The sequence below is a fragment of the Xenopus laevis genome, chromosome 2S (genome assembly GCF_017654675.1).
Source record: "Xenopus laevis strain J_2021 chromosome 2S, Xenopus_laevis_v10.1, whole genome shotgun sequence".
NCBI classification, from domain to species: Eukaryota; Metazoa; Chordata; class Amphibia; order Anura; family Pipidae; genus Xenopus; species Xenopus laevis.
This window is the reverse complement of record NC_054374.1, coordinates 28,412,476-28,440,126: the sequence shown is the minus strand read 5'-3', so window position 1 is coordinate 28,440,126 and position 27,651 is coordinate 28,412,476. Positions and strand designations below refer to the sequence as shown.

The 27,651-nt window shown below is 45.4% G+C and overlaps 1 protein-coding gene and 1 pseudogene across 2 annotated transcripts; one reads left to right on the top strand and one right to left on the bottom strand.

The window, feature by feature from the left end:
• Positions 1-858: 858 nt before the first annotated feature.
• LOC121400426 (protein kinase C delta type-like) lies at positions 859-19,054 on the bottom strand. Of its 2 annotated transcripts, XM_041583523.1 has the most exons (10): positions 13,668-14,864; positions 10,710-11,012; positions 8,821-8,933; positions 8,310-8,474; positions 7,083-7,174; positions 6,286-6,348; positions 4,792-4,930; positions 3,955-4,146; positions 3,450-3,578; positions 859-1,627 (listed from the first exon to the last, which is right to left on the bottom strand). In XM_041583523.1, exons 2-10 carry the CDS (start codon positions 10,996-10,998, stop codon positions 1,217-1,219), a joined length of 1,593 nt encoding a protein of 530 aa, XP_041439457.1. In that variant the 5' UTR covers positions 10,999-11,012; positions 13,668-14,864; the 3' UTR covers positions 859-1,216. The 2 variants fall into 2 exon arrangements, with proteins under 2 accessions (XP_041439457.1, XP_041439458.1); XM_041583524.1 differs by lacking the exons at positions 10,710-11,012; positions 13,668-14,864 and adding an exon at positions 18,662-19,054.
• Positions 19,055-19,090: 36 nt separating this feature from the next.
• On the top strand, positions 19,091-24,911 carry LOC121400382 (annotated as a pseudogene).
• The last annotated feature ends 2,740 nt before the right edge of the window (positions 24,912-27,651 follow it).

The window sequence follows — 27,651 nt, the reverse complement described above, 5'->3', positions numbered from 1 at the left end:
AGGTAAAGGCCGATGGAATGGGCCAGTGTTGGGGCCGGTGGTGAGGGCCAGAGACAGCAGCCGATGTTAAGGGCTAGAGTAAAAGGCCAATAGAGTGGCCAGTGTTTGGGCCGGTGGAGTGGGCTAGAGACAGTAGCCGATGTTATGGGCCAGAGGTGAAGGCCGATGGAATGGGCCAGTGTTTGGGCCGGTGGAGTGGGCTAGAGACAGTAGCCGATGTTATGGGCTAGAGGTAAAGGCCGATGGAATGGGCCAGTGCTGGGGCCGGTGGTGAGGGCCAGAGACAGTAGCCGATGTTATGGGCTAGAGGTAAAGGCCGATGGAATGGGCCAGTGTTGGGGCCGGTGGTGAGGGCCAGAGACAGTAGCCGATGTTATGGGCTAGAGGTAAAGGCCGATGGAATGGGCCAGTGTTGGGGCCGGTGGTGAGGGCCAGAGACAGTAGCCGATGTTATGGGCTAGAGGTAAAGGCCGATGGAATGGGCCAGTGTTGGGGCTGGTGGTGAGGGCCAGAGACAGCAGCCGATGTTAAGGGCTAGAGGTGAAGGCCGATGGAATGGGCCAGTGTTTGGGCCGGTGGAGTGGGCTAGAGACAGTAGCCGATGTTAATGGCTAGAGGTGAAGGCCGATGGAACGGGCAAGTGTTGGGGCCGGTGGAGTGGGCTAGAGACAGTAGCCGATGTTATGGGCTAGAGATAAAGGCCGATGGAATGGGCCAGTGTTGGGGCCGGTGGTGAGGGCCAGAGACAGCAGTCGAAGTTAAGGGCTAGAGGTGAAGGCCGATGGAATGGGCCAGTGTTTGGGCCATTGGAGTGGGCTAGAGACAGTAGCCGATGTTATGGGCTAGAGGTAAAGGCCGATGGAATGGGCCAGTGTTGGGGCCGGTGGTGAGGGCCAGAGAGAGCAGCCGATGTTAAGGGCTAGAGGTGAAGGCCAATGGAATGGGCCACTGTTGTGGCTGATGGTGAGGGCCAGAGACAGTACCCGGTGGTAAGGGCTAGAAGTAAAGGCGGTTGAATGGGTCACTGCAGAAACAGTGAGTGATGGAAAAGGCCGATGTAATGGGCCTGAGACAGTAGCCATTGGAAAAGGCTAGAGGCAGATGGAAAGAACAAGTGTTATTAACAACGAAGGGTCAAAAATAAGCGTTAGGGAAAAGTGACAAAGGCCAGAGACTCAAGATGTTAAGGGCCAATGATAGAGCCAAAGGACGATGGTTACTGCAGGTGTGATGGAAAAGGCCAAGGGGTGTTGACGACATCAAGAGGCAGGTTATGATAAACTGGGACTAAGACTGAAACTGGCGGAGGTCTAATAACAGGACCAAGGAAAGGATGGAGATTATAAGGAACTGATGGAAAAGGCTGTTGGTAGAAGCCGACATGAGGCCAATATGCAGTGTAAGGCTGGGCGGAGAAGCCAAAAGGACCAAATGGAAACGGATGGTATGGAGAGTTGATGGCCATTGGTTGGGCCTGACAATGGCAGAGATTCCTGGATGTCCAACAATGGCTTGGGTGCTCCAACTCGGATGACGGCGTGAGGCATTCTGAAGACATCTTGTATTTTATAGACTCCAACAATGACAGCGGCTCTTCAATTGTCTTGCCGAAATCCACCGATGGCACCTGCAGTAAAGCAATATATTTCGCTTATTTTTCAGTCACAATAAAATAACTTCATAATACTGAACATCTGCTGACGTTGCAGTGAAATTAATATTACAGTAACAAATGTAACGTAAACTGGACACCACTAGTAATTACTCTAATACAAAATATTAAAGGACAAGGAAAGGCAAAAAAATAAAATCCCATTTTTACTTTCTTTAATGAAAAAGAAACCTATCTCCAATATACTTTAAATAAATGTGTACCGTTTTTATAAGAAACCTGACTGTATGCAGTGAAATTCTCCCTTCATTTACTGCTGTGGATAGGAATTGTCAGACAGTCCCTAAATGCTCTGCAGGGAAACAATCATACTTATGAACAGCAGGGGGAGCCCCCGCCTTACTTACCTGCCATGTAGAATTCAAGCAGCTTTGCTTATGAAGACCCCTAAGCAGCCCAGACCACACTGAGCATGTGCAGGGTCAGGGTCAGGCAAAGTTACAAGATGGTGGCCCCCCTGTGGCCAACTTTGAAAGCATAAATCATTTGTTTGCTTATTCTTTGTGGTGCAGTAAGTTCATGTTTATGTTTAGTTTACAAAATACAGCATTTCTAGCCTTCTATTTTAGACTTTCCTTGTCCTTTAAATGTCTATCACAATCAATAAAATCAATAAATACTGCTTTTCTTATTATTGGAGCAGGATAACTGAGTTTTTCAAAGGGTCAGTTCTAGCCTAGCCTAGCCCTGTCCATATTATCTGCTTGTACAGATCTATAGTATGGAAAGAAGATTTTTTACCCATTTACTAGTTTTAGTTAAAGGTGCACCGCCTTGAGTAATTGTATTATTCCGTAATTGAAATGTTTGGTGTTTCTGGATTTTTTTTTCTCTATTACAGCTGGGAGATACTAGAAGGACATTTGAGCAGCTAGATAAGAAGTTACTTGAAACCTAAGAGAATGTTGAGAATGCTAGCGGTGATTGTCATTGAGAGGATGCTTTTGAGTGCCCCAGTGAATAAACCAGAGTTGGGAGGGTAATGGCCGAATAACAGGCTTATCTCTCCAGTGTAATGAACATAAAAGAGTTAGAGACACAAAGTTGTTAAAGTACTTTTAGTCTTCCGGCTACTTATTTTCAGAAGTTTCCAGAAGGAAATTTGAAAAATGTTCTAGGGTTACACAGAATTAGGAAAAAATTACACTCTACAGTTCTCACATCAGAACTAAACTACTATCCATTTTAGCTATAAAATCCCCCTGCTCCAGGCTCAGACTGACAATCTATGGGCTGCTGTATGATGCCATAGAAAGTCACTATTTAGTGGGCTGGTGGGTGCTGTTTGTACCTTTGTGTACTTGGAATGCTAGAGCCTTTTTTGACTCCCAGTCAAGACCTGCCCTGCACCTACTGTCCCTACTGAATCAACCCCACTGCCTTAAAGTCTATTGAGTGGCTGCACCAAATCCGCTGTTCATCTCTGCACTTTGTTGGCAAGTACAGGGAGAGGGTTTAATGCAGTTGCAGACACGACACTGTGCAGGGGGCCAGCAGTTAAAAACAATGGAGCAGTCTAGTTATTCTTTTCCTTGAATTTACAGAATGCTGGGCTGCTAAACTTTATATACATGGTATTGCTTTATCATGACAAAGTGAATTAGGCAAAAATGTATAGCTGATTCATTATATAAAACAATTCAGTGAACAGTTTTGTGTGCAGTGTGGATAACAGATCCAATACTTAGCATAATAGTAGGGCAGTGGCACTGGTGGATGAGCAAATTGTAATGAGCAAATCTGTGTCTTTTCAGTCATACGGCAGACATGTACTTACTGTTTTTGGTTTGGAAGGGGGTGGTACATTCAGCTTTTCTAGGTTCACCCAATCGATGGAACAGAAAAATGGGTGCTTCCGAATGTTCCCATTGCGGCCAAGTCGCTTCTTAGGATCTTTCGTCAGTAGCTAAAGTATAAGAAAAAGAGATCAGTGATTTATATCTATTGTTGGAGTTAAACACCTGCCATTCATATCACAAAGAGCCAGCTAGATCTGTACAAAGTTATCACACCCAGAAATAGATATATGACAGCAACAGGACCGAATTTCTCTTCAGGGCCCCCAGAGGCCAGCATCCTCCACCACCCCAGCCCCCCCCAGGATCGTGTGCAACTGCATTCTTTGATCTTAAACAGATCACATTTAAACAAATTGCAGGTGCGGCTGGGTGACACGCCATCCCTTAATTTGAGCCACCCTATGTCTGGGTGTTTGTGGCCTTGCTAGAAATACAGGCCTGTATAGCAGAGCTAGTGACATCCCTTGTAGTTCCTATATTCACCTTTCGCAGGAGATCTTGCAGTTGTTTGGTCAGCCATTCTGGAATGTAGGGCTCCTTATAGAGAATGTCGTTGGTGAAGTTTGACAAATCATTTTCCAAGCCGAATGGATGAGATCCGGTGGCCATCTTATATATGGTGATTCCAAGGCTCCACCAGTCTATTCCTGCATCATACTCCTCATCTCTGATTACCTAGAAAAGAAAAAACACATAGAGCATTATAATTACCCAGTGTTTTTTACTTACTTTGCATTGTTGTACCTATTCACATCATTTGTTTTGGACAAATGAAAGGGAATTCATTTTTCTTAGTGTACAAGGCCAGTGTTACAGCAGCCCTATAAATAATTATAGTAGCCTTAATTACTACTATGTCTTGTATCTTGTTTTATATTATATACATCTATACCTATCTGTTTATAAACAGAGGTAACTGACAGAAGCATTTCTAGCAGGGGCTTCTATGGAGGCACAAATCTTTACTGTTAAGGGACTGTGATAGAGGTTTGGGCCTTGTATAGAAGCCCAAAGCATTAGGTGCATAATTATGAGCCTAATCCATTGTTCAGTTTTCTTCTTTAAGGGTAGGCTACAAAATCTGAATATCATCATGCAGCTATGGCAATGGTAAAACCATATCTAAAAGAGAAAGATAATGAGAGGTAACATTTGTGATTCAATGAATGATACAGTATATGCATCCTAACTCTTTATCCCTGGCTAGCAATTTTTAAGAAGTTGGATAATAAGCACAATCAAATCATTCTCCCTCAATTTGCTTCATTGATCAGAAACCTAACACCTCAGTGCAATATGCATTTGCTTCGAGTCTCTTACCTCAGGGGCCAGGTAGGGCAATGTCCCTACTACTCCTCTGGCTTTTTTCTCTCCAAAGATGCCCTCAACCGCCATTCCAAAGTCGAGAATCTTAATATGTCCTTTGTTGGTCATTAGGACATTATTTGCTTTGAAATCTCTACAAGGTACAGATTAGGGTTGAGAAAATGAAAATGAAAAGCAGGTCAGTGATATTGCAAAGTTATAAAAGGATAACAAATATGGAGCTGCACATATAAAAAAAAATTCATAATGGAAAAATAATAAAACAATGACCAAGTATAAAATGTACAATATTCAGGAAAACTGTTGAATCACACAGCTCCAGGCAGGATTTTTAAACTGCAATGTGTTTATTAGCAGTGTAGGCACACTACATGTTTATTTATCAAATAAAGACTTGATAAAGGGCTTTGCCCGAAACATGTAGTGTGCCTACACTGCTAATAAACACATTGCAGTTTAATAATACTGCCTGGAGCTGTTTGATTCAACTGTTTTCCTTAATATTGTACCTTAAGGTGTAACACAGACACCTGAATCCGCAGTCACAAGGAACATTGGGGCTTGAAACCAAATACTTTTTTTCTATAAAATGTCTTAAAATGTCATTATTTACAAAATACTAAAGGCATTGTTTTGATATTATAGGGCAACATGCAAAAAAGCTAAAACAAAACAACTCGCAACACCAGAAGCCAGCTCCCTCTCCTGCACAGCTGCAAACTTTTGGCTGTCACTACTGCACATGTGCTGGGCTGAGGGCTTTCAGGCAATGGGAGAGATCCAGGAGCTCATGGCAGTACTTCAGTGTTCAGAAGGAGGTCGTTTGGATGGAAAGTTGGGATGAAAGTGCCCCACAGACATGTAAGTTCTTGTAGTTAGTGTATGCAAAAAGTGTTGTTTAAGGTGGGCCACTGCTTCTGAAAGCAGCTCCTGTGACTGCTGGGAGTGTTGTTTCAGGAGACAGAGCCATGAGTGCAGAGAATGTAAAAACTCAGACACATATTGCTTTTAAAAGCAATTACATGTACAAGTGTAAAATGATTGTATATATTTCTTTTTTTTTAATATTCGAAATTTTTATTAGTTTTTAATGTAACAAATAATAAATGCAAGAAATTACAACAATTGTCCAGCTGCATGCCTGTCCTAGTCTGGTTATTGTATGCGTACCTTAGGTATGATCCTACCCGACTGGTCACCTCCTGTGACCTCTTAGGATATTCTGTTTCAGTGTCATTATTTTGCAGCTGGCAGTAAGATGATGATTGAATATATTTCTAATGCATTGGAAAGCTGCTTAAACATCCATTTTGCTTCACAGTGCAAATAAAAAAAACGGTTTTGGGTGAAGGGCCCCTTGAATTCAACAAATATATTGATTTTTTTTTTTTAACTCTTCTCTGCTATGAACAGTGTGATTTGTGATACAAGCTTAAATTGAAATGAAGAATAAACACAGAAATATAGTGAGAGTTTTTTGCAACATACCGATGGATAATCCCATTTGAGTGGAGATACTGAAGGGCGCAAACCATCTCCGCTGCGTAGAATCTTTGGGGGAAAAAAAAACAGCAACCATTATTTAAAAGTTATAATGAATAAATAATATTTACTCTAGTCTATTGTTCTTCCTTAATCAGAACCGTGCTTACTATATTTAATTAGGTCTCATTTATTATCCTATGGCAAGTACCACAGTGCAACAAAAAAGGCACAAAGTGTGCGCACACACACACACACACATATGTGCAGTAGGTGGGTGGATGTGGGTATCCAATCATTTTATGTAGGCTAGAGGTCACCAGCAGCCGCAAGGCACAGCCTAGCCCTGTACCTAAATTCTTAAATTAAGCTTTTAACACACAGTTACATGCCATCTATTACTTTAATAACAAAGATACAAATGCATCCAGTCTCATGCAAATATGAGAATATTAGACAACTACATTCACTTTATGCCATTATTATACTCTCCTGTATTTTTGTTTATAGTTATGACTACAGAAAAAATAGGCATTAGTGTAGTAAGAATCCAGGATTCATGGCAAAGGGAAGTGGGGCTACTGGACAGCACTTTTTAAAAGAGGAATATATTGTTGATTACATCATCAGATACACATAAAACAAGTAATATTTCTCAAGTGCTGTAATAAAATGAAAGTGGAAAAAACAAAATGGTGACCGTTTCCTTGCTTTCATATGGACTATAAACATCTAGGTCCTCTAGGTAACACCCCTCACTGCCTTTTTAATGTCTTATTCCTATCACACAATGAGCCACTTACTTTACTGAGTTCATCTTCAGAAGTCCTGAATCCAGAATCTTTTGATCCAAGGTCCCTCCGCTGATGTACTCCATGACCATAACAGCATGACGCTGGTTGGAGAAAGAAAAGAAAAAGCTTCTAAAGCCCAAACATATATGACCCCAACACACATGAATGATTATGGCTTTTTGCATAAAACTATTGTTTGTTTTTTTTATTGTAAGAGGAAAGCTGATCGATTGTCTTTCAAGTTCTTTCTTGTCATATTATCCTGATGAAGATGATCAAATTATGAGGCTGCATTGACATTACTATACACACACTGATGTTATGGCTGAAGAAACTCCAACTTGGAAATTCTTAGTAAATATATCTACTGCAGACATTGTTGGTGCAAGGTTCCCATAATGGAGCAGTGTCGGACTGGGACACCAGGGGCCCACCCAAAAACCTAAGACCAGGGCCCACCCAAAAACCTTAGACCAGGGGCCCCTCTCAGTACTATTATTCTTCCTCTCCTCAATCAACTTCTATTCTCCTAGTCTGTTTTCTTTACATACTATAATCAATTATTCCATCTATTTAGCCTCTTTGTTCTCATAGAAAAAGGTAATGGCCATGAAATTGGCCAAAAGTTTAGCAGCATGAGGTCCCACTGACACCTTGGCCCACCGGGAGTTTTCCTGGTATCCCTGTGGGCCAGTCCGACACTGTAATGGAGAAGGATCTGTAAGTATTGCTAACCCCATTATTGAGCTCATGATATGATAAAAAATAGGGCAACTAGCAGGAGACCCCTACATTACAGCACAAGACAGAAGTCAATAATGGATTTTGTGTTTGAGGAGGCTAACAAAAGATAGAGAAATCATGTATAGTCAGTTAAATAGGCACTGACCGATATAGAGATAGGCTGGGAGATATATTCAGCTTACATAGATACAGATATGTTATCATAGAGATAAACATATAGACACTTACACAGAAAGGCAAATTAATACAAAGACATATAGACAGATAGTCGATAGATACAGATTTGAAGTGAATCAATTCGATTAGAGACAAATAGATAAAGTGACAAAATTGGTTGGGATTTTAATAGGCATAGTTCACAGTTTAATAAACGAACCCCTTTAATTCCCATAAAAGTGAGAGCTATGAAATTTCTCTCTGGTGAACTGTGGCAAGTTCTACTTCACCCTTTGATAGATACAATGCCATTAATGTTTTGACACTATCTTGTACCTGAGTATGGAAGGATCCATATCCTTGACAAAGGAATGGGCATCCAGCAGCCATCTTCAGCACGTGAGCCTCAGTGAGGGTTTCACTAAGTTGGTCCTGGCAGCACTTCTTTATGACCTTTATGGCCACCTGCTGGCTCTTGTTGGGCAGAGATGCCAACATCACCTGAAAAAAAAACAGAAAAAGATATATGATTAGAAGTTTATTTCTGGGGGTGGATTAACCTCAGCCTAGGCCACTACACTTGTTACAGTATGGTGAGACATGGCTTGCATCTACACTTTATCCTACCTGTAGAAGATAAACATTAATGAGAGATCTAGCCACTGACAAGAGCGTTGGAATGAAAGTTTATGAACAGGTCACAGCAGCAAGGAACAAATAATTATTTTATAAAGTTGCCACCTGCTGCCTCCCAACATTTCTGGGGCTTTCCTATAATTCCAGGCTTGTTAGGGACAATTGGCCCTAACTGATTCTGACAAACAGTTCCCAGATGTTCATCACTTACTTTGCCAAAGGAACCAATCCCAAGCAATGCGTGGATCTTACACGTGCTGACTGCAACATGGAGAGGAACTTCTTCTTCTTCTTGGTGGGGCCTCTTCTGCTCACTTCCTGCTTCTAGAGAAAAAGGCAGACATATAAAAAGAATTAAAGTAGTTATTGGAAAACACAGAAAACACTGGGAAAATGTTTCCCTTGTGCATATTGGCATTTATTTAATATGAGATTGTGCTAAGCTTTCCACAAAAGTACATATTACAAAATCTATACTGGTTCGCTTATGAGAGATAATTTGATAGAACTATATAATTTATCAGTAAGCATAATAGATAATGTTCGCAATGAGTTCTGTGAACATATAAAAGAATGGAGCTGCAGGCCAAGTGCTAACCTCCACTAACTCCAAAGTCACTTCTAATATCTATAAAAATGTTAGTAATCCGTTATCCGGAAACCCATTATCCAGAAAGATAAGAAGAAAAGATTTATCTGGAACCTCTCAGGTCCCATTCTGGATAACAGGTCCCATGCCTGTACAGGGTACATAATACAGGCATGGAATCCATTATTTAGAAACCCATTATCCAGAAAGCTCTAAATTATGGGAAAGCTATCCCTTATAGACTCCATTTAAATCAAATAATTCTAAATTTTAAAAATGATTTCCTTTTTCTCTGTAATAACACAATAAAAAGTCATTGTTGGAGTAGTTGGCCATCTTAAATATTTTACAATATATGGACAAACAATCCCTGTTTTGTTTAAAGGGTAAGGCATTTTTTAGTAGCTGAATGCACAAAATGTCTCCATGTCTTAAATATATTGATAATGGCTTGAGTCCAGAGGACCTCTTGTATTTGTCTATATGTATTTTGTGGTCACAGCCTCATTGCACCCCCGCTTAATGGATTAAAAATTAGTGGTGAGCACAACTTTCCCTTTTTTTGGTAAGAAAGAGCAATGAAAGGGAGGGCAGTGAAACTATGCTTTTACAGATATGGGACCTGTTACACAGAATGCTCAGGACCTGGGGTTTTCCAGATAATGGATCTTTCTGTAATTAGAAATGGGAAATGTTCAATATATTATTTTATGGTTTGAAGTCTTTTGACTAGAAAAAAGCCACACAGCAACCAAAACAATCTGTTGAGATGGTTAAGTATCCCTTTTAGTAAGTTTTAATACACACAGAAGTCAGTTGGAAAAACTGCAGACAGGCAGCTATAGATACAAACTGACATACATATTGACCAGAGAAACTTGTAGGAGCAAAGATTGAAAGACATCTAGCTAGATTGATAGACAGACAGACAAATTAGGCCGATCTATAAATTTTCTTTAAATAGGTTTAGCCCCCCAGGCACAACTTTCCCTTTTTTTGGTAAGAAAGAGCAGTGAAAGGGAGGGCAGTGAAACTATGCTTTTACAAATATGGGACCTGTTATACAGAATGCTCAGGACCTGGGGTTTTCCAGATAATGGATCTTTCTGTAATTAGAAATGGGAAATGTTCAATATATTATTTCATGGTTTGAAGTCTTTTGACTAGAAAAAAAGCCATACAGCAACCAAAACAATCTGTTGAGATGGTTCAGTATCCCTGTAAGTAAGTTTTAATACACACAGAAGTCAGTTGGAAACACTGCAGACAGGCAGCTATAGATACAAACTGACATACATATTGACCAGAGAAACTTGTAGGTCCAAAGATTGAAAGACATCTAGCTAGATTGATAGACAGACAGACAAATTAGGCCGATCTATAAATTTTCTTTAAATAGGTTTAGCCCCCCCAGGCTTTCATTAAAATCCACATTACAAACGGTGCTGTTTACCCATAAATACATAATAGCAGCATCCCAGCTTCATTTAAAATGACTTGTTTTTAATTACCCTCTGTTTTGATGGGGTCCTCATCATTTCGTGGTCTTTTTCTTTCCTTCTTTTCTTTTTCCGTATAATCCTCCTCCATGATGTTGTCACTGCACTGATGTTTAACCTTTTTCTTCCTTTTTCTCCCACTTTCCTTTTCAGCGCTGATGTCCATCGTTCTCTTGGCCGTGATGGTATCCCCTTTCTCCTTTTCCATCTCTGCCTTAGTAGCAGCAAAAAGTTGTTGCTTTTCCTCACTCCTTATTGGAGGAGTACTCTTCTCCATCGCTGGAGGCAATTTATCTCCCATAATTGGGGAATTCACTTACCACAAGAAAAAAAAAACGCAAGTGAGACTCAGTGAGATGCACGCTGGTCTGAGTCAAACCATGTACTGAGACCAACTGTCACTAACTGTACAAGACTGAGCTGTGACCAACTGTCACTAACTGTATACGACCAACTGTCACAGTGGCATGTGCACTATACGGTCACATGTGCAGCCGTGTATCAGGGCAAGTCTGATATAAATCATCAGCATCAACAAGAAATAAAATTATTAATGGCGATTTCTTTCTGTGTTTTGTGTACAGATTGTAGTTAAATATTGGCTTTAGCTGCCATTTAGCCTTTAAAACATATATTAAAACATATATTAATTGGCTGGGGCTTAAAAGTTCCCTGCTTTCTCATTAGAGCTCCTGAGTTAAGGGTAAGTACAACATGGTCTTACTACTCAGCAGGACCGCCATCAGAAATCGCAGGGCCCCATACGACAAAATTTCCTGGGCCCCCTGGGCTGCGCCAACCGCAAGCCCCACCTACAGATCCACCCTCCCCACCACACAGTAATAAAACAAAAAATATAAGATATTGCTGGTCAGGGCCCCCATAAAAAAACATTTGTGGCCAGGGCCCCCCATTAAAAAATATTGGTGGCTAGGACCCCACATGAGAAAAAAAAATTGGTGGCCAGGGCCCCCCCCAACATTATAAGAAAATTGGTGGCCAGGGCCACTTAAAAGTCCATGTCTTCTAGAAGTCAGCAGCCAGTGGCGTAACTATAATACAGCAGACCCCGCGGTTGCGGGGGGGCCCGGGGGACAGAGGGGCCCGGACCAAGGGGTCTGCTGAACTGAAACACTGTGTGCGGCGACCAAGATTGCCGCTTGCGAGAAGTAATTTAGCGGCGGAGCGGCGGGGCGGATCTGAGGCTCTCCGACGGGACAGGAGATGTGCGAGCGCTGAAGGTCAGCGGATGCGTGTATGCAGGTGTACGTGCGTGCAGCTAAGCCGGGGCCCCTGAAGATTTTTTGCAGGGGGGCCCGGTTAGCTGTAGTTACGCCGCTGTCAGCAGCTCTCAGAAAGATGGGGGGCCGGGCTAATCAAGTAAGTGTGGAGTGGCAGGGCCCCACTTACCCTCGGACCCCCCTACAACTCCCCCCCCCCCTGTCCCCCCTGATGGCTGCCCTGCACACGGATAAAAGAAGTAGGTAGAAAAACTCAGAAGGTTCCTGGGCTTGATACGCGAGACTCCTCCCATTATTTATCTGTCTCTTAGCAACCATTCATGCCTAGGGCCAATCAAAAGTAGAAGTGGCGGAGGGATACCGCTAGATGTTTCAATAGCGCAGTTAAAGCCTGCGAGGAAACTTTATCTTTACAATTATCTTGCTTCAGGTGGGCAGTGACGGGAACAGCTCGGTTATTAGAAGGACACCCCTCCCGGGCTGTCAGATACACAGAGGCGGTGGGACAATTTGACAAAATGGTGAAAAAAAAAATAGAAAACGAGAGGCGGAAGGATCTGTACAAGTCAAGTTCACTCGCGATTATATAAGGCGCTAACCGGGCCGGCTGGCAGTCAGTTAGCTGAAAGATAATTTACAGCAGAAGGAAGCAGAGCTCTATCTGTCAGTCCAAACGCCGCTTACTCTGACCCGCTACCCAGGTGAGTGCGACTTGTCCCCGAGTGGAAGTGAAACCCTCCTTCTCTCTCCGCGGCTTGTGGGGGCTCAGGTTGCTGCGCTACTCACACGTACAGTGTTTGCTTTACGGTCCGCTGGGAGAGGAATCCAGGGAGTTGTAAAGGGGCGAATCAGGAGTGAGGCTGCGGGGAGTTGTTGCTCAGTTGTGGGGGGATTTGGGAGTGAGGCTGCTGGGAGTTGTAGCTCAAGCTGGGGGGGGTTTGGGAGTGAGACTGCTGGGAGTTGTAGCTCAAGCTGGGGGGGGGTTTGGGAGTGAGACTGCTGGGAGTTGTAGCTCAAGCTGGGGGGGGGTTTGGGAGTGAGACTGCTGGGAGTTGTAGCTCAAGCTGGGGGGGGTTTGGGAGTGAGACTGCTGGGAGTTGTAGCTCAAGCTGGGGGGGGTTTGGGAGTGAGACTGCTGGGAGTTGTAGCTCAAGCTGGTGGGGTTTGGGAGTGAGGCTGCTGGGAGTTGTAGCTCAAGCTGGTGGGGTTTGGAAGTGAGGCTGCTGGGAGTTGTAGCTCAAGCTGGTGGGGTTTGGGAGTGAGGCTGCTGGGAGTTGTAGCTCAAGCTGGTGGGGTTTGGGAGTGAGGCTGCTGGGAGTTGTAGCTCAAGCTGGTGGGGTTTGGGAGTGAGGCTGCTGGGAGTTGTAGCTCAAGCTGGTGGGGTTTGGGAGTGAGGCTGCTGGGAGTTGTAGCTCAAGCTGGGGGGGTTAGGGAGTGAGGCTGCTGGGAGTTGTCGCTCTGCTGTGGGGGGGATTTGGGAGTGAGGCTGCTGGGAGTTGTCACTCTGCTGTGGGGGTGTTTGGGAGTGAGGCTGCTGGGAGTTGTAGGTCGGCAGCTGATTTAGGGCCAGTGTATGCTGGGAAGTAAAGCTGGGGGTGGTGGGCTTGCTTGGCACTATGGGAGTGAGTTGGGGGGGTTGCTGGCATATGGGGTGCAGTTGTTGGGTGGCACATGAGTTTATTGGGGGTGGGCACTTATTGTATAGTGCTCTGTAAAGACTGCAACTTACCTGGGGCAGAGCCTTGTGCTTTATCCCCTGGAGGGGCAGATTGTGAGTGGGCTTAGTCGCTGTATAGTTGGGGGGGGGGGCCTCTCTGTTCTAGGAATGCCAGCGTCTATATGTCCCAGGGCTGGGTCCTTATTGGCTCTGTGAGGGTCCTGGGTGGCTGCTAGAACTTGGCGCTACTTCTTGGCATTCTGCTGGTGTTCCAGGAGTTGTAACTGGGGTGCTGGGAGTTGATTGTACCGTCCACTTGATCATGAGTAAAGTATTTGACAGGAGATTGGCTGCCTGGTCTGTGCATGTGAATTGCGTTCTTGTGATCTGCCCCAAAGAGCTTGCACTTCTCCCTGCCCCCATGGTCTTGAAAGTGGTTAATGTGGCTGCTGTGTGGGAGGAAGAGGCGGCATGAGTCGCTTTCTTTGCTCCGTGAGATCACGTCTGGCACTGGGTCACATTGTGCCGACATATGGCTGGGCCAACTCCCCTAATAACTGTCCTGCCACAGACACTCAGGTAATTTTATAAATGGCATTTGTGGCCCATTTAAAAATCTCCAAAATGTATTCACGTCTGTAGCCGATGTGGCTGGGCATCCTGTAAACTGCTGCCTGGCATTGGTACCACCCCACTGGCCATGGTTGTAACTGGCAAACTGCCCGCAAAGGCTCTTCTTCTCAACCTTTTCCTATTGTGCCCTGAGCCTTTTCTATAAGGAGCCGAGACATTTATATGGCGGCACATGCCACAGCACTGTGAGCTTGCCGGGCACCAGCCATGTTGGACTGGCTATAGTTATTAGACTGGGTATGGCTGGTGGTGCCTTACAGCTGCTGTGCCAGTGCATGTTGTACGTAGTTATGGCTGGTGGTGCTGTGCCAGGCAGGAGAGTCTATAGTGGAAGAGTGTTAGTGGACTCTGGTTCTGAGCTCAGTATTAACTGGTTAGTGACAAATGTGACTTAACCCTGTGGGTGCCCCTTTCTAGATAACTAACTACAGTATCCGTTTTGTTTCCCTGTAACTGGGTTGGTGGCAGAGAAAAATGACACTTGTTCAGTCCATGGCAGGAAGGGGCTGCTGGGTGAGTGCTGTTCCCTCCTAATTGTGAGCTACATCGTTTCAAGAGCCCACATCCCATGAGCTTCTGCTCTGCGCGGAGATCCGGTTGGTGTGCCAGGCAGACTTCTTCTCTCCTATTGGCAGTATCTGGCGGGTTATAAATACATTTTATTGGGATGTGCCGCCCCCTGTGGAGGGTCTGGCAGTGGCTGCCCAGTGTCCAATCTGTTTCCTAAATAACGTGGGGAGGCTGCTGGGGGGGGTTGTAGGGCCTTACAGTGGGTGCCAACTTTACCCATGATGATTCTGCCCACGCTAGCCCTGCTGTTGGGTCTGATAGTCTTCTGGCCAGTGAGGCTGTATATCTGCTCCAACCCTCCTCTTCTTCCCTTATTAGCTCTGCCTTGCAGGGTGTCACTGGCCCTAAATATAGCCGGAACCCCGCACCCCCCACCCATGCAGGTACAGCGTGTTCCCTCTCGTATGGGTAGAACAGCAGACGGGCATCCTAGCTGCTCTGTGCCTCCTGCTTTTGTCCCGGGAGCTTGCAATCTTTACATGTTAGTATGGGATGGGCTTTATTAAAGGGTTAAGACACAGTGTGAAGGTACAGCTTGTGCCATCTTAGCCCAGTGCTCCCCGTGGTCCTGTGCGATATTCTTTCAGGAATCATTCTGGTTTCATAGGATGACTCCCACATATAATGGGGGTCCCCAGAGTTTTGTACTGCCGCCCCCCTGCTGACCATATATATATAATTATGCAACTGTGGAATGGTTCTATCCCATTGGTTGCTGCATTTGGTGCGAGCCACTTGTCCCCAGACGCAGCAACACTTTCTCTGCACATGGGGTTAAATTCTGGCCCCGGGCCCCAACGTTCAGAGCACACACTTGGCTTTGTTGCGGGGAGATTGGGTTACGTTGCTGCTAAATATATTCTTTAGGGAAAAGGCAGAAGGTTTGAGGGCTGCCGGTGTCACAATACAGGATTGTGATGGTTCCTACGCCCAGTACCGACCCTCTTGGGACCCTGCTGACTCCAGTGCATAGGAATGAGCTGGGGGATCGGGTTCTGTGTTTGACATCACAAGCCTGTATGGAATGGCGGGTATTATGACTTGCTGACGGTGCCTCACTGAGGAGGCTTATCTGGAAGTTGCGGTTCAGACGCCGGCATAATTGCAGGAAGGCCCCTCATCAAACTGCTTCATACAGGGACTTGTTATAGGGGGCACTATCTGTCCCCCCCCCCCCCCCACAGTGGAATTGCTCTTAAGATTTATAGGTGGGAACAGTCCTTAAAGGAGAAGTGATGCCTCTTAACTCTGCTTGGCATTTTGGAGGGTAGAACAGGATTTACTTTGCCTTTAAGCAGCACTTAGTAGGCTGCAATTCTATTGCCCCCCTAATGGAGTTGGGTTTCTGAGATTTTATTTTTGTTGCCTCTAGCTAGTGAATGGCCTTGGTTTGTATATAAGGTGCAGCCTGGTGAGAGCACCCATGCATGAGTAGCGACCCCATCCCTTTAGGCTAAAGGCACATGGGTACCTCCCGTGTATATACAGCCCTTGTGGCATTAGCCTTAAGGCCCCCAAACACAGGCCGATTAAAAGCTGCCGACAGACCAAGTCGATAGCTTATCGGCCCCTGTGGTAGAGCTCACCGGAATTCTGGCAGATGCCGATCGGGCAGGTTACAAAATCCCGTCTAATCGCGGCCGCATCTTTACGTTGACGCGGTCCCGCAATCCGACCGCCCGTTTGGCCTCTATTGATCCGATTGTTGGGCCCATGATCGGATCAGCCGGATATTGGCCACTTCAATGTGGGCATATCGGGGAGCTATCCACTCGTTTGGAGACATTGCCAAACAAACTGATCTCTAAGTCTATGGTCACCTTTAGACTCTGGACATGAACCCATGTGGTATGTGCCAAACCAACTAGAACCACACAAGCTGCCCACCTACCATGGTACCAGGGTCTGTTCCAGTCGCCACTCCTCGTTTATATATTGCCAGCAAGTTAGGCTGCACTTTACATTCATTTATAAGGGGGGGTTACAAAGTAAACCAGAATCCTGCTCACAAGCTTACACTCTGCTGCATCTCCCGAAGGTGGCACAGAACCTGGCATCTAATGAGGGGCAAAACTATTCAATAATTCTCCGTTCCTTGGTAGTACTTCTATGGTAGATTAGCTGTTACTCCCTGCATCCCCTCTCCTGATTGGTTGTGGGCATGTCTCTGCATGTACAGCACATGGCGCTGGGCTCATCCCTCAACCCAACTGATATGAAAAGAGAAGTAGCCGGGTTGTTTGCTGTGGCTCTAGTAATTAACAGTGGGACTCAGGAATCAGATAAGTGGCAGTGAAGGTGACTAACTGCTGCTTGTAGCGCTCGGGTGACTCTCTCCTACAGGCTCCTCGGCAGCACCTGCTTCTCCTGTACTCCCTTCTGCAGGGGCCCCAGTGACATTACTGCCTGATGTTTTTGTTTTCCTCTGCTTTTATCTATCTTGGGGGAGCCCTTGGATATCATTGCAGTGCTCGGTTACTGTACTAAAGTCTCTCTTGTCTGCTCCGATGAATCCCTACAGCTTCCCCTTATTCCCCGGCTCCTCTCTGTATTATTTTAACCCTGGGCCGGAATCTCTGTCCATGGAAGAAATGGCTAAATTGTTTCCAGAAGCTTCCGGATGGCTGTTCCACTCAACCTGTCTGTGCAGAAATAATAATTTCCGATTACGCAGTCTGTGCTGAGACTAAAGCGGTTTGTGTGTGATGCCATAACTGTCTGTGCTCTCGGCGTACTATAGGGGAACCCGCCCCGGTGTTTCCGACATGGCCTCTCCCTGTCAATCCCGACATGCTTTATGGCAGCTGAGATTCTAGCTATCTGTATAACAGAGCATTCTGTCCCAGTGGCTGTACAGATCCTGTCTGATCACCATTGGAAGCAGCAGTCCTGCCCTGCTTTATGGCAGCTGAGATTCTAGCATTCTGTCCCAGTGACAGATACTATGAAGTTGCTCAGGGCAATGTGAGGATTCCTGCCTTTCCCTTGTATAAGATATGATGCTGTTTACAACAGTGCAGTTTATTCTCTTTATTTAAGGACTGAATAAGAGGGTGATGTTTGGGGTGACTGCTTACTTGTCAGTACTAAGTGGCCTTCATGCTGGGCCCCCCTTGGCTCATAACAAGGTTACAGATATATAGAAACATTGGGGTAACAGTCACCCTGCTATAGTTCCAGGGGTACCCAGGGCACAGGTAAATGGGTGCACAGGTTCAGCAGGACAATGCCTGGGGGTTGCAGGGGCAGTACTGATACAGGCAGTGAAACCTCGCCCCACGGAGAGAAAAGGAATCTCCTGGAAATTCATGTATTCGGGCAGGCCTAGACTAAGCGATTGGAGCAGACACGTCGCAATGAGACTAAACGCATGGGCTGCATTTTTCATCCGACAGTCGGATCAATGTAGTTGTTACCTGCAATTTCTCCTTCACTTCCATTTTCATTAAAACATCCGACACATCGCATGCGTTTAGTCACATTGCGATGTGTCTGCTCCAATCGCTTTGTCTAGTCCTGCACTTAAAGGTGGCCATAGATGCAAAGATCCGCTTGTTTGGAAACATCGCCAAACGAGCGGATCTTTCCCCGATATGCCATTAACATATGGGAGCCACAATCGTGGATGCCGTGGACACTCTGTACATTATGGGGCTCGTGGATGAGTTCAGAGATGGACAGGAATGGGTGCAAGTAATCTGGATTTCAGTGTGGTAAGATAAATTGCTCTCAAAATAATGATTCTGTGTCTGTCTCTGCCCATCTGATTCTCTGAAGTTGTTTTAGGCCAGGTCAAGGTTCTCCTTTCCCACATTAGAAAATCATGCCTGTCCCCTTTAAACCTGTGTTTGCACTGAACCCACCCTTATAATTCTTGTCTGTTTCCCAGAATGCCGAGGTGTCTGTGTTTTTAAGGTGAACATCCGGTTCATCGGCGGCTTGCTGGCAGCATTCTACCTGTCTGGGCAAGAGGTAAGTACATACACAGAGCTGCTGCCACGAGGCAAGGCAGAATAGACCTCCATAAAAGTCTCTAGCAATAGTCCATCTCCTCTGCATCCCGGTCACATGGTCAGGTAGATGTGGAACATGAGGGGATAATATTTGAAGCTATGGGAGGGCTGTGTCCTGCCATGCTTTAGCCAGGAAGACAACTGTGCTGGGATCAATCTGTGTGTTTCCATGCTTTGGCCAGGGAGACGACTGACTCAAGGGGTTAATAGTGCACTGGCACCTATAGCTACAAACTCTGCTGATCTCCTACCTGCAGCCATGTGTTCCCTTGAAGTCCCTGATTTTCCCAGCATTTCCTGCTGCAAATGCTCTTTGCCTCTGGTCTCAGTGATTGATGGTGTCTCGTCCCCTGCACCAGTCCTGCAGAGAATGCAGGATTGGCCGCAGCAATTGCACCATTAAGCATTCCCCTCAGTATTTGCTACTCGCTCTGTGTGTTGGATATGGTAATTAGGAGTGATCTCAAGGGCCGGTCCCACAATCCTCCTGGGCAAAGGGAGTCACGTAGGGTGGGTGGTGCTTCAGCATGACTATGTACAGTCAGTAACATCAGGGGTGTCCAGGAGTAGCAGGGAGTATTATAAGGACTGGGTGCCACAAAGTATAATTGCCTTGTTCAATGTCCTCAGAAATGCCAACGCTGCCCAGGTAGGTATCTGTCTGCCCTGCACTAGTATGGCCCTGGTACCTCACCCCATGAGGTATGGAAAGTAAGAAGCCTCGGGGAGTAGATAGTAACACCCCAGGGGCAGTGTTATGGTGTGTAGTTAGAACCAGCAGTTCTGTGTACTACAGGTGGCACTTCTATACCTACTAAATTAGCCCCATTAGCAGCAGCAGACACAGCGTATCGGATGCATTTCCCACATCCCCAGGGCCCCTTCGCCATTGCTCGCATGTTTCCTACAGTCCGGGATATTCTCTTGCTCTGATTAGCTTCATAAACTGACGCAGCTCTGTAGCATGAATCATCCGTAATAGTTTGTCTGCTCTGATTAGCTTCATAAACTGACGCAGCTCTGTAGCATGAATCATCCGTAATAGTTTGTCTTCTCTGCCCAGAGTCCATTTGTGTCACTAGATTGTATGGCAGGGGCCCCTCCTCTAGGAATGCACTTGTATGAGCAGCAGCGATAGTGACTGGGCCTCACGAGGGTCTCTTCAAATGAAGTCAGGGAAGTAACAAGCAGGGCACGTGCCCTATTTGCATAGATAAGAAGAATAACACGTGAAGTCACTCCCCATCTCTCTAGCACCCTGCTTCTTGGACTCGGTCACCCATGTTTGCCTACAACTCCAGTTCTTCAACATCCTATCAAGCATTGGAATTGCATATCATTATCTTAGGACCAAGACTGATGGTGGTTTCTAATATAAATCTGTTATAACAGAGCATTGTGTCCCAGGGGCTGCACAGATCCTATCTGATCCCCATTGGATACAGCAGTCCTGCCCTGCTTTATGGCAGCTGAGATTCTAGCTATCTGTATAACAGAATTCCCAGGAGGCACATTTGTCAAGTCACATCATTGTATGTATGCAGCTGATTTATATTGACCTGACCCTGCAGTCACATGACCTCCATGCAGAAAGGGGAAAGGTCATCGGAACAGCCAGTTACTAATGAGGTGATATAAATGAATGGTGCTACAATGTCCCCTGCAGAGATGGGCCCTTAGAGACATTCCTATCTGTGGAATTATTTACTCCCAGTCTGATACGGAAGAATATGTGCACTTACCACCCACATGCTATTTACTGCATAAATATCTGCCACTCCTAGGGGGCAGATTTATTAAAGGGGTTGTTCACCTTTGAGCTAACTTTTAGTATGATGTCGAGAGTGATATTCTGAGACAATTTGCAATTGGTTGTCATATTTTATTATTTAAGGTTTTTGCGTTATTTATCTTTTTATTCAGCAGCTCTTCAATTTGCATTTTAAGCAATCTGGTAACTAGGGTCCAAATTACCCTAGCAACCATTCATTGATTTGAGTAGGAGAGGACCTTACTAGAAAGATGAGAAATAAAAAGTATCAATAACAATACGAATGTAGCCTTGCAGAGCATTTGCTTTTTAAATGAGGTCAGCGACGCCCATTTGAAAGCTGCAAAAAGTCAGAAGAAAAAGGCAAATTTAAAACTATAGAAAATATATAATGAAGACCAATTGACAATGTGCTTAGAATTGGCCATTCTATAACATACTATTTGAAAATTCTAATTTTTATGGTCAAACCTGTCAAATTCAACTAGGGAATTATCCAAATTTCTATTCGAGTTTTATTTTAAAATTTGATTTTCAAGATTTGTCAATAGTTTGGCCCTTTAAGAATTCAAATTCAACTATTGGACACCTTAAACCTTCCCGAATTCCTGTATGTCAATGGGAGAGTTCCAGTAACTAATTTGAAGATGTTTGCAGCCTTCCTGACATTCGAGATTTTTTTCAGAGAAAAAACTCGAATCGAGTTTGGTCGAATTCTAATTTAATTCCATTTGAGTTTTCGGGATAGTAAAATTTGTCCGCGTTTTACGTATTTTTTTAATAAATAATTGAATATTCGAATGTAGAGTTAAATCAAATTCATGTGAGTTAAAAAAAACTCACATGAATTTGAAAGTTTGACCCTTGATAAATGTGCCTCTTAGTCTACCTGCCCCCCAGTACCACTGTCCTAGCGCACGGCTTCTGGTCTGACTGGACGGCAATACATGATACAATAGTTACCCAAAATCAGTGTAGTGATGATTTATGGGGGCTTTCCTTCTCTTTCAGGTATTTAAGAACAAGGCGGTTCTGCTGGCAGAGAAGCTTCTCCCTGCGTTCAACACCCCAACTGGAATCCCGTGGGCTATGGTGAACCTCAAAACGTAAAGTTCTTTATTAAATCCTGTCTCCTGACCTTGTCTGTCAGCCCCCTTCCTCCTGCTATAGAGACCGTTAATATCAGCAGCGCAGTTTTGTTTAGCACTGTAGTCTGCAGCCAGATCTGAAATCATTCTATATTTACATGGCTGTGGGTTTCCCCGCACTCTGTCTCTATGGAAATCTATATTCCTTCTCTGTATATTTGTATTTATACCTACTGGGTGGGAGGTTGCCATACTGTCAGTACCATATGAGGGTAGAGAGCGAACACTCGGTAGTGGATCTTTTTTTTGTATTACTACAGTGGTGTTGGCAGGAACTGGGGCTGGGCATCGGCAGGGAGTAGTATCCTGGCAGAGTTTGGCACCCTACACCTGGAGTTTGTGCATCTTACCTACTTGACAGGGAACCCCGTTTATTATGACAAGGTAAGTGAGCCTATATAGGAACATTTGGGGTTAATCAGTCCACATGCACAGGGATAGTGAGCCTGTATAGGAACACATAGGGTTCATCAGCCCATATGCCTGTATAAGAGCACACTTAGGGTCCATATGGAGAGGGAGCCTGTATAAGCACACATTGGGTTAATCCGTCCATATGGACAGAGAGTGAGCCTATATAGGAACTTGTGGGGTTAATCAGTCTTACGGCTGTATAAGCACACGGTTAATTAGTCCATATGGACAGGGAGAATGATCCTGTATAGGAAGACATGGGGTTAATCAGTCCATATGGCTGTATAAGAGCACACATAGGGTTAATCAGTCCTGTGTAAGAGCACACATGTTCTTTTAGGTTATGCACATTCGAAAGCTCCTGCAGAAAATGGATCGACCCAATGGACTTTTCCCCAACTACTTGAATCCTAGGACGGGGCGCTGGGGGCAGCGTAAGTGCTCATATCTCTTGTACGTCTCTTCGGTGTAGAGAGGTGCTACCGGTGGTTCTGGGAGTCATGTCGCCAAAAGGGTAGGGTGAACTTAATTCTGACATCCCAACTAGTGCCCACATCTGATTTTACCATTGTGCCATAAGCCCATGTGTTTAAGCCTGTGTTCAGCACACGACTCTTCTGATCCGGCTGCAGCATGAATTGTGTGCCAGGGAAGCACATCTAGTGGCCAACACTACGTTACTCTTCTCTATGTCTCACAGTGAGAATTCCATGGGTGGCCAGCTTCTAGGCTCTGATGGGGGTTCAGGCGGGTGGTGGGTTTAACTGAAACTAGGGCCCATCCCCAGGCCTGGACTGGCAATCTGTGAGTTCTGGCAAATGCCAGAGGGGCTGCTGTAAGTTGCCATAGACAGTCACTATATATTGGGCTGGTTGGGCCACCATGTACCTGAAATGCCAGGGTTTATTTTGAATCTCAGTCCAGACTTGCCATCTCCCATTGGTGACATACACCAACAACTTCCCCTTCTGTGACATCTCCATGCCAATCTTGCCAGTTTGTGCCTTTATATGGGGGGTGGTATAACTTGGTGCTGGTGTGAGCTATAACCCCCTCTTTGCACTACAGGACCATACGTCGGTGGGAGGCTTGGGAGACAGTTTCTATGAATACCTGCTGAAGGGCATGGCTGGTATCAGATTGCAACGACCTAGAGGCTCGGCATATGTACGACAGCGCCATTGATGTGAGTATGCCAGTCTGTGCCCATCTTTAGGGGAAAACTTAACTGTCATCCATGGGTGTCTGCAGTTTAGGGCTGTAGCTACTTGTTAAAGTGGACCTGTCGCCCAGACCTAAAAAGCTGTATAATAAAAGTCCTTTTCAAATGAACATTTAAACATGAAATCCAAATTTTTTTTTTATTAAAGCATTCATAGCTGTTATAAACGTATTTAAAAATCTCAGCTGTCAATCAAATATTGCCTGCCCCTTCTCTATGCTTTAGGCAATTACTTTCACTTTCGATTCAGCACTTCCTAGATGTCACTGCTCTCCCCACATTCCCCCCATAAGTGTAGCCAGGGCATTGGGATGGATATCAGGTCCCCCATTCTGATGCACAAACAAGATTCTGAGATGATGCAAGCTTGTCTTAATAACAGTGTGCACAAAATGGCTCCTGCCTGCTTGCTATAATTATGAATTCCCAGATGGAAGAAAACAAATTCAAATATTTTTTACAGTGTAAACTAAAGTTCATTCATGCACGACTAACATGATAAAATAGGATTTGGAAGCATTTTTTTGGGTGACGTGTACCCTTTAAAAATCAAGTGGGTTCTCTGCCTGCCTGGAAGTTACCATTAAACAATATGGCACCTCCCCATATCCGAGGCAGATTCTTTAGTGTAACCTGGAAGGGTTAATCCATCATTCATTTTTCAGTGTGTCCTGACTGGGCACTTCCCCAGCAGATTTGTCTGAACCTTCTCAGACCAACTTCATGATTGAGAGTAGCCTTACAGTAGGCAGCCAGGATCAGCTTCTTGTTTGTCCTTCTTTCTATCTGCTTTATTGAACCTTTTGTCCTGGCACAGGCCATAGAGAGACACCTGAGTCCAGTGGGGGTCTGACCTTTATCGGCGAGTGAAGAACGGGCACCTGGAAAGGAAGATGGGTCACCTGACTTGCTTTGCTGGCGCTGGGTGCTGACGGCTCCCCTGGGGACAAGGCTGGCCACTACCTTCAGCTGGGGGCTGAGATTGCCCATACATGCCACGAGTCTTATGACAGGACGGGTATGTGAGAGAGACGCAATGGGCGAATTAATGGCTTTCCATCAGTGTAACTACCCATTATAAGTATTCCAATTGGCTTGCTGCTTAAATTATACACTAGTGTTCTATTTGTATAAATTAGATTAATTGTCTTCTATTTCTCTCTTTATTTCTCCCCCCCCCCCCCCACCTTGCCTTGTTGTCTATTCTCTTTCCGTGGCCCTCATAGTGCTAAAGTTGGGCCCAGAGGCCTTTAAGTTCGATGGTGGTGCAGAGGCAGTAGCCATGAGACAGAATGAGAAGTATTACATCCTGAGACCAGAGGTCATTGACACTTATTGGTACATGTGGCGCTTTACCCACGACCCAAAATACCGGCAGTGGGGCTGGGAGGCTGCTCAGGTAAGTGGCGCTCAGTTCTGTAAGTGCTCCTCCAGCCAATCCCTCACCTTGTGTTCCTACCAGGAGCCCTGTTTATTGTGAGATTAGGTTATATGAATAGTTCAATTGCTTCTCCTTAGGGTTATATTGTCTTATATGCATCTTAAATTCTGGTTGCTAGGGTTGCCCTGATAAGCAACCATCTAAAATTCCAAGATGAAGAGCTACAGTAGCAAAAAAAAAAACCAATAATTAAAACTGTGAAAATAAAGACCAGCTGCAAGTCATAGTAAACGCTTATTGTAAGGTGTTCTTTCCCTTTAAACCCAGTTTAAATCCAATAGCCATTCACTGTAGGTCTGAATTCACTAAATGAAGTTGAGTGTGTAACTGCAGTAACCCTGCGTGTGCCACAGTGCTTCTTACACACGTCTGCCTGCAGATTCTGTGCCACTGTGGCCACTAGAGGGAACCCCTGGTCCACAGAGTATTACCAGTCCAATGAGTAATGAGCCGCTATAGAAAGAGATTCAGTGCAGAGCAGGCAGGATAAACACACTACATGGGAATAAATTGGGTTGTCACCACTCTCCAGGCATTGCAAATACTGCAGGGTGAGTGGGGGATTCCTCTGGGATCAAGGATGTATGCCTCGTCAACCAAACTACGATGATGACAGCAGAGCTTCTTCCTGGCCGAGCCCTTAATTGAGTTTGTACCAGTTATTCCCTCCACTAGCTGAACTTTTTGTACAGTACAACTGGGATAACACAGAGTATTCCGAATAAAAGAGTTGGCTTGCTGATAACAGTATCCGTATAAAAGGGGGGCTAGGCTATAGAGGTATCGGGATGGGAAGCTGGGCTATAGAGAGTTCGGGATGGGAGCTGGGGCTAATAGAGAGTCATCGGGATAGGTAGCTCGCTGTAGATAGTATCAGAATTGGGCGATGGGTTATGGAAGAGTATCAGTATTACAGGGGAGCTGGCTATAGAGAGTTATGCAAGATGGGGTGGCTGGGCTATGGAAAGTATCCGTAATTAAGGGGGCTGGGCTATAGCGATATCAGGATGAGGGGCTGGGCTATGGAGAGTACCAGGACGGGGAGCTGGGCTATAGGGGGTATTAGGATTGGGGGAGCGGACTATACCAGAGTATCAGGATGGGGGGCTGGGCTATGAGAGATGTCGGGATGGGGGCTAGGCTATGGAGAGTATCAGTATAAAGGGGGGCTGAGCTATAGAGAGTATCCGGGCAGGGAGCTGGGCTATAGAGAGTATCGGATGGGGGTTCTGGGCTATAGAGAGTATCAGTATTAAGGGGGGCTGGGCTATAGAGAGAGAATAAAGTATCTTGGATGGGGGCTGGGCTATAGAGAGTATCAGGATGGGGGCTGGGCTATAGAGAGTATCAGTATTAAGGGGGCTGGGCTATAAAGAGAATAAAGTATCAGGATGGGGCTGGGCTATAGAGAGTATCAGGATGGGGAGACTGGCCTTTGGAGAGTATCGGTATAAAGAGGGGCTTGGCTATGGCAGGTATTGGTATAAAGGGGGGCTGGGCTATGGAGAGTATTGTATAAAGGGGCGGCTTGGCTATGGAGAGTATTGGTATAAAGGGGGGCAGGGCTATGGAGAATATTGGTATAAAGGGGCTGGGCTATAGAGAGTACTGGACAGGGAGCTGAGCTAGGGAGTATCTGGATGGAGGGGTCTGGGCTATGGATAGAACAGGACGGGGGGCGGGCTGGGCTATTGCAAGTATCAGTATAACAGGGGCGGCTGGGAATATGAGGATGGAGGGGACTGCCTATACAGAGCTTTGGGATGGAGGGGGTGTTGGGGACTGGCCTTTAGACATCGCCTATAATAAAGCCCTTATAGTGGGACAGAAATGAAGGTTTAGGAGTCTTATTCTGTATATATAAACCTGGTCTCTCACTGTTTACCCCCCCACAGGTACCTGTACCTCCTTTTCTCCAGTGACGACCTCCTGCCATTAGATAATTGGGTGTTCAACACGGAGGCCCACCCTTTACCAGTCATCCATTTGGTGAACAGCACTCTACCTGGTAACCATGTGGCACGATAGGGACTGCCCCGTGCGGGGGCAATGTATTTGGGACCATTACAGGCCTAAAGGGGCTTCTTAAACAAGACTCGGCAATGAGAGTGAGACGGCCCTACCCCGGGCCAATTCCATTTTCTTTCATGTAACTGCACCCCTGTCTGCTGGCGGAATGACATTAGACAACAAGCAGTGGGGGAGACTTACTGACCAAACTGCCCTGCTTGGGGAGGAGCCTGGCAAGTCCACACAGACCAAAAAGCCTGGAGATTGGCTGGACTCATTCGAGAACTGGCGCCAACATGAGGAGCGTCGTCAGTTTTTTTTTTTTTTTTTTTTTTTTAAGCGACATTCTGGAATCAGATTGAACTTAGTTCTTGGGCGGTGGGGAGCATCACTTTGTAACCCCAACACAGTAACTGTCAGAAAACTCGTTAAAAACACACATTCATTATGTTTCCCTTGGATTACTAAACCCACTAGGGCCCCTAGGAAAACTAGCAATTGGAAATCCGCCCCCTCCCCATGGACACTGCACCCTGCTTTCATTTTCTTAAGTTTGTGGTTCCTAGGGCATGAGCTAAATACTGAGCAGGGGATTAAAGAGAAGACTGTACAGCCCTAATCCGCCCTCGTTATTCCAGGGGGTACCTGGGCTTGGCAGGTACACAGGATGTAATGCACACAAACACAGCACTCTGATTGGCTCCTGCCAACTGTTCTAACACGGGGTGGATCCAGGTTTGAAGTTCAGCCCCGTATGATTGCACCCCAATACTTAGAGGACCAGGCTGCGTCAGGTTAAAGGGGAAGTTCACCTTTGTTTTGACTTCCACACCG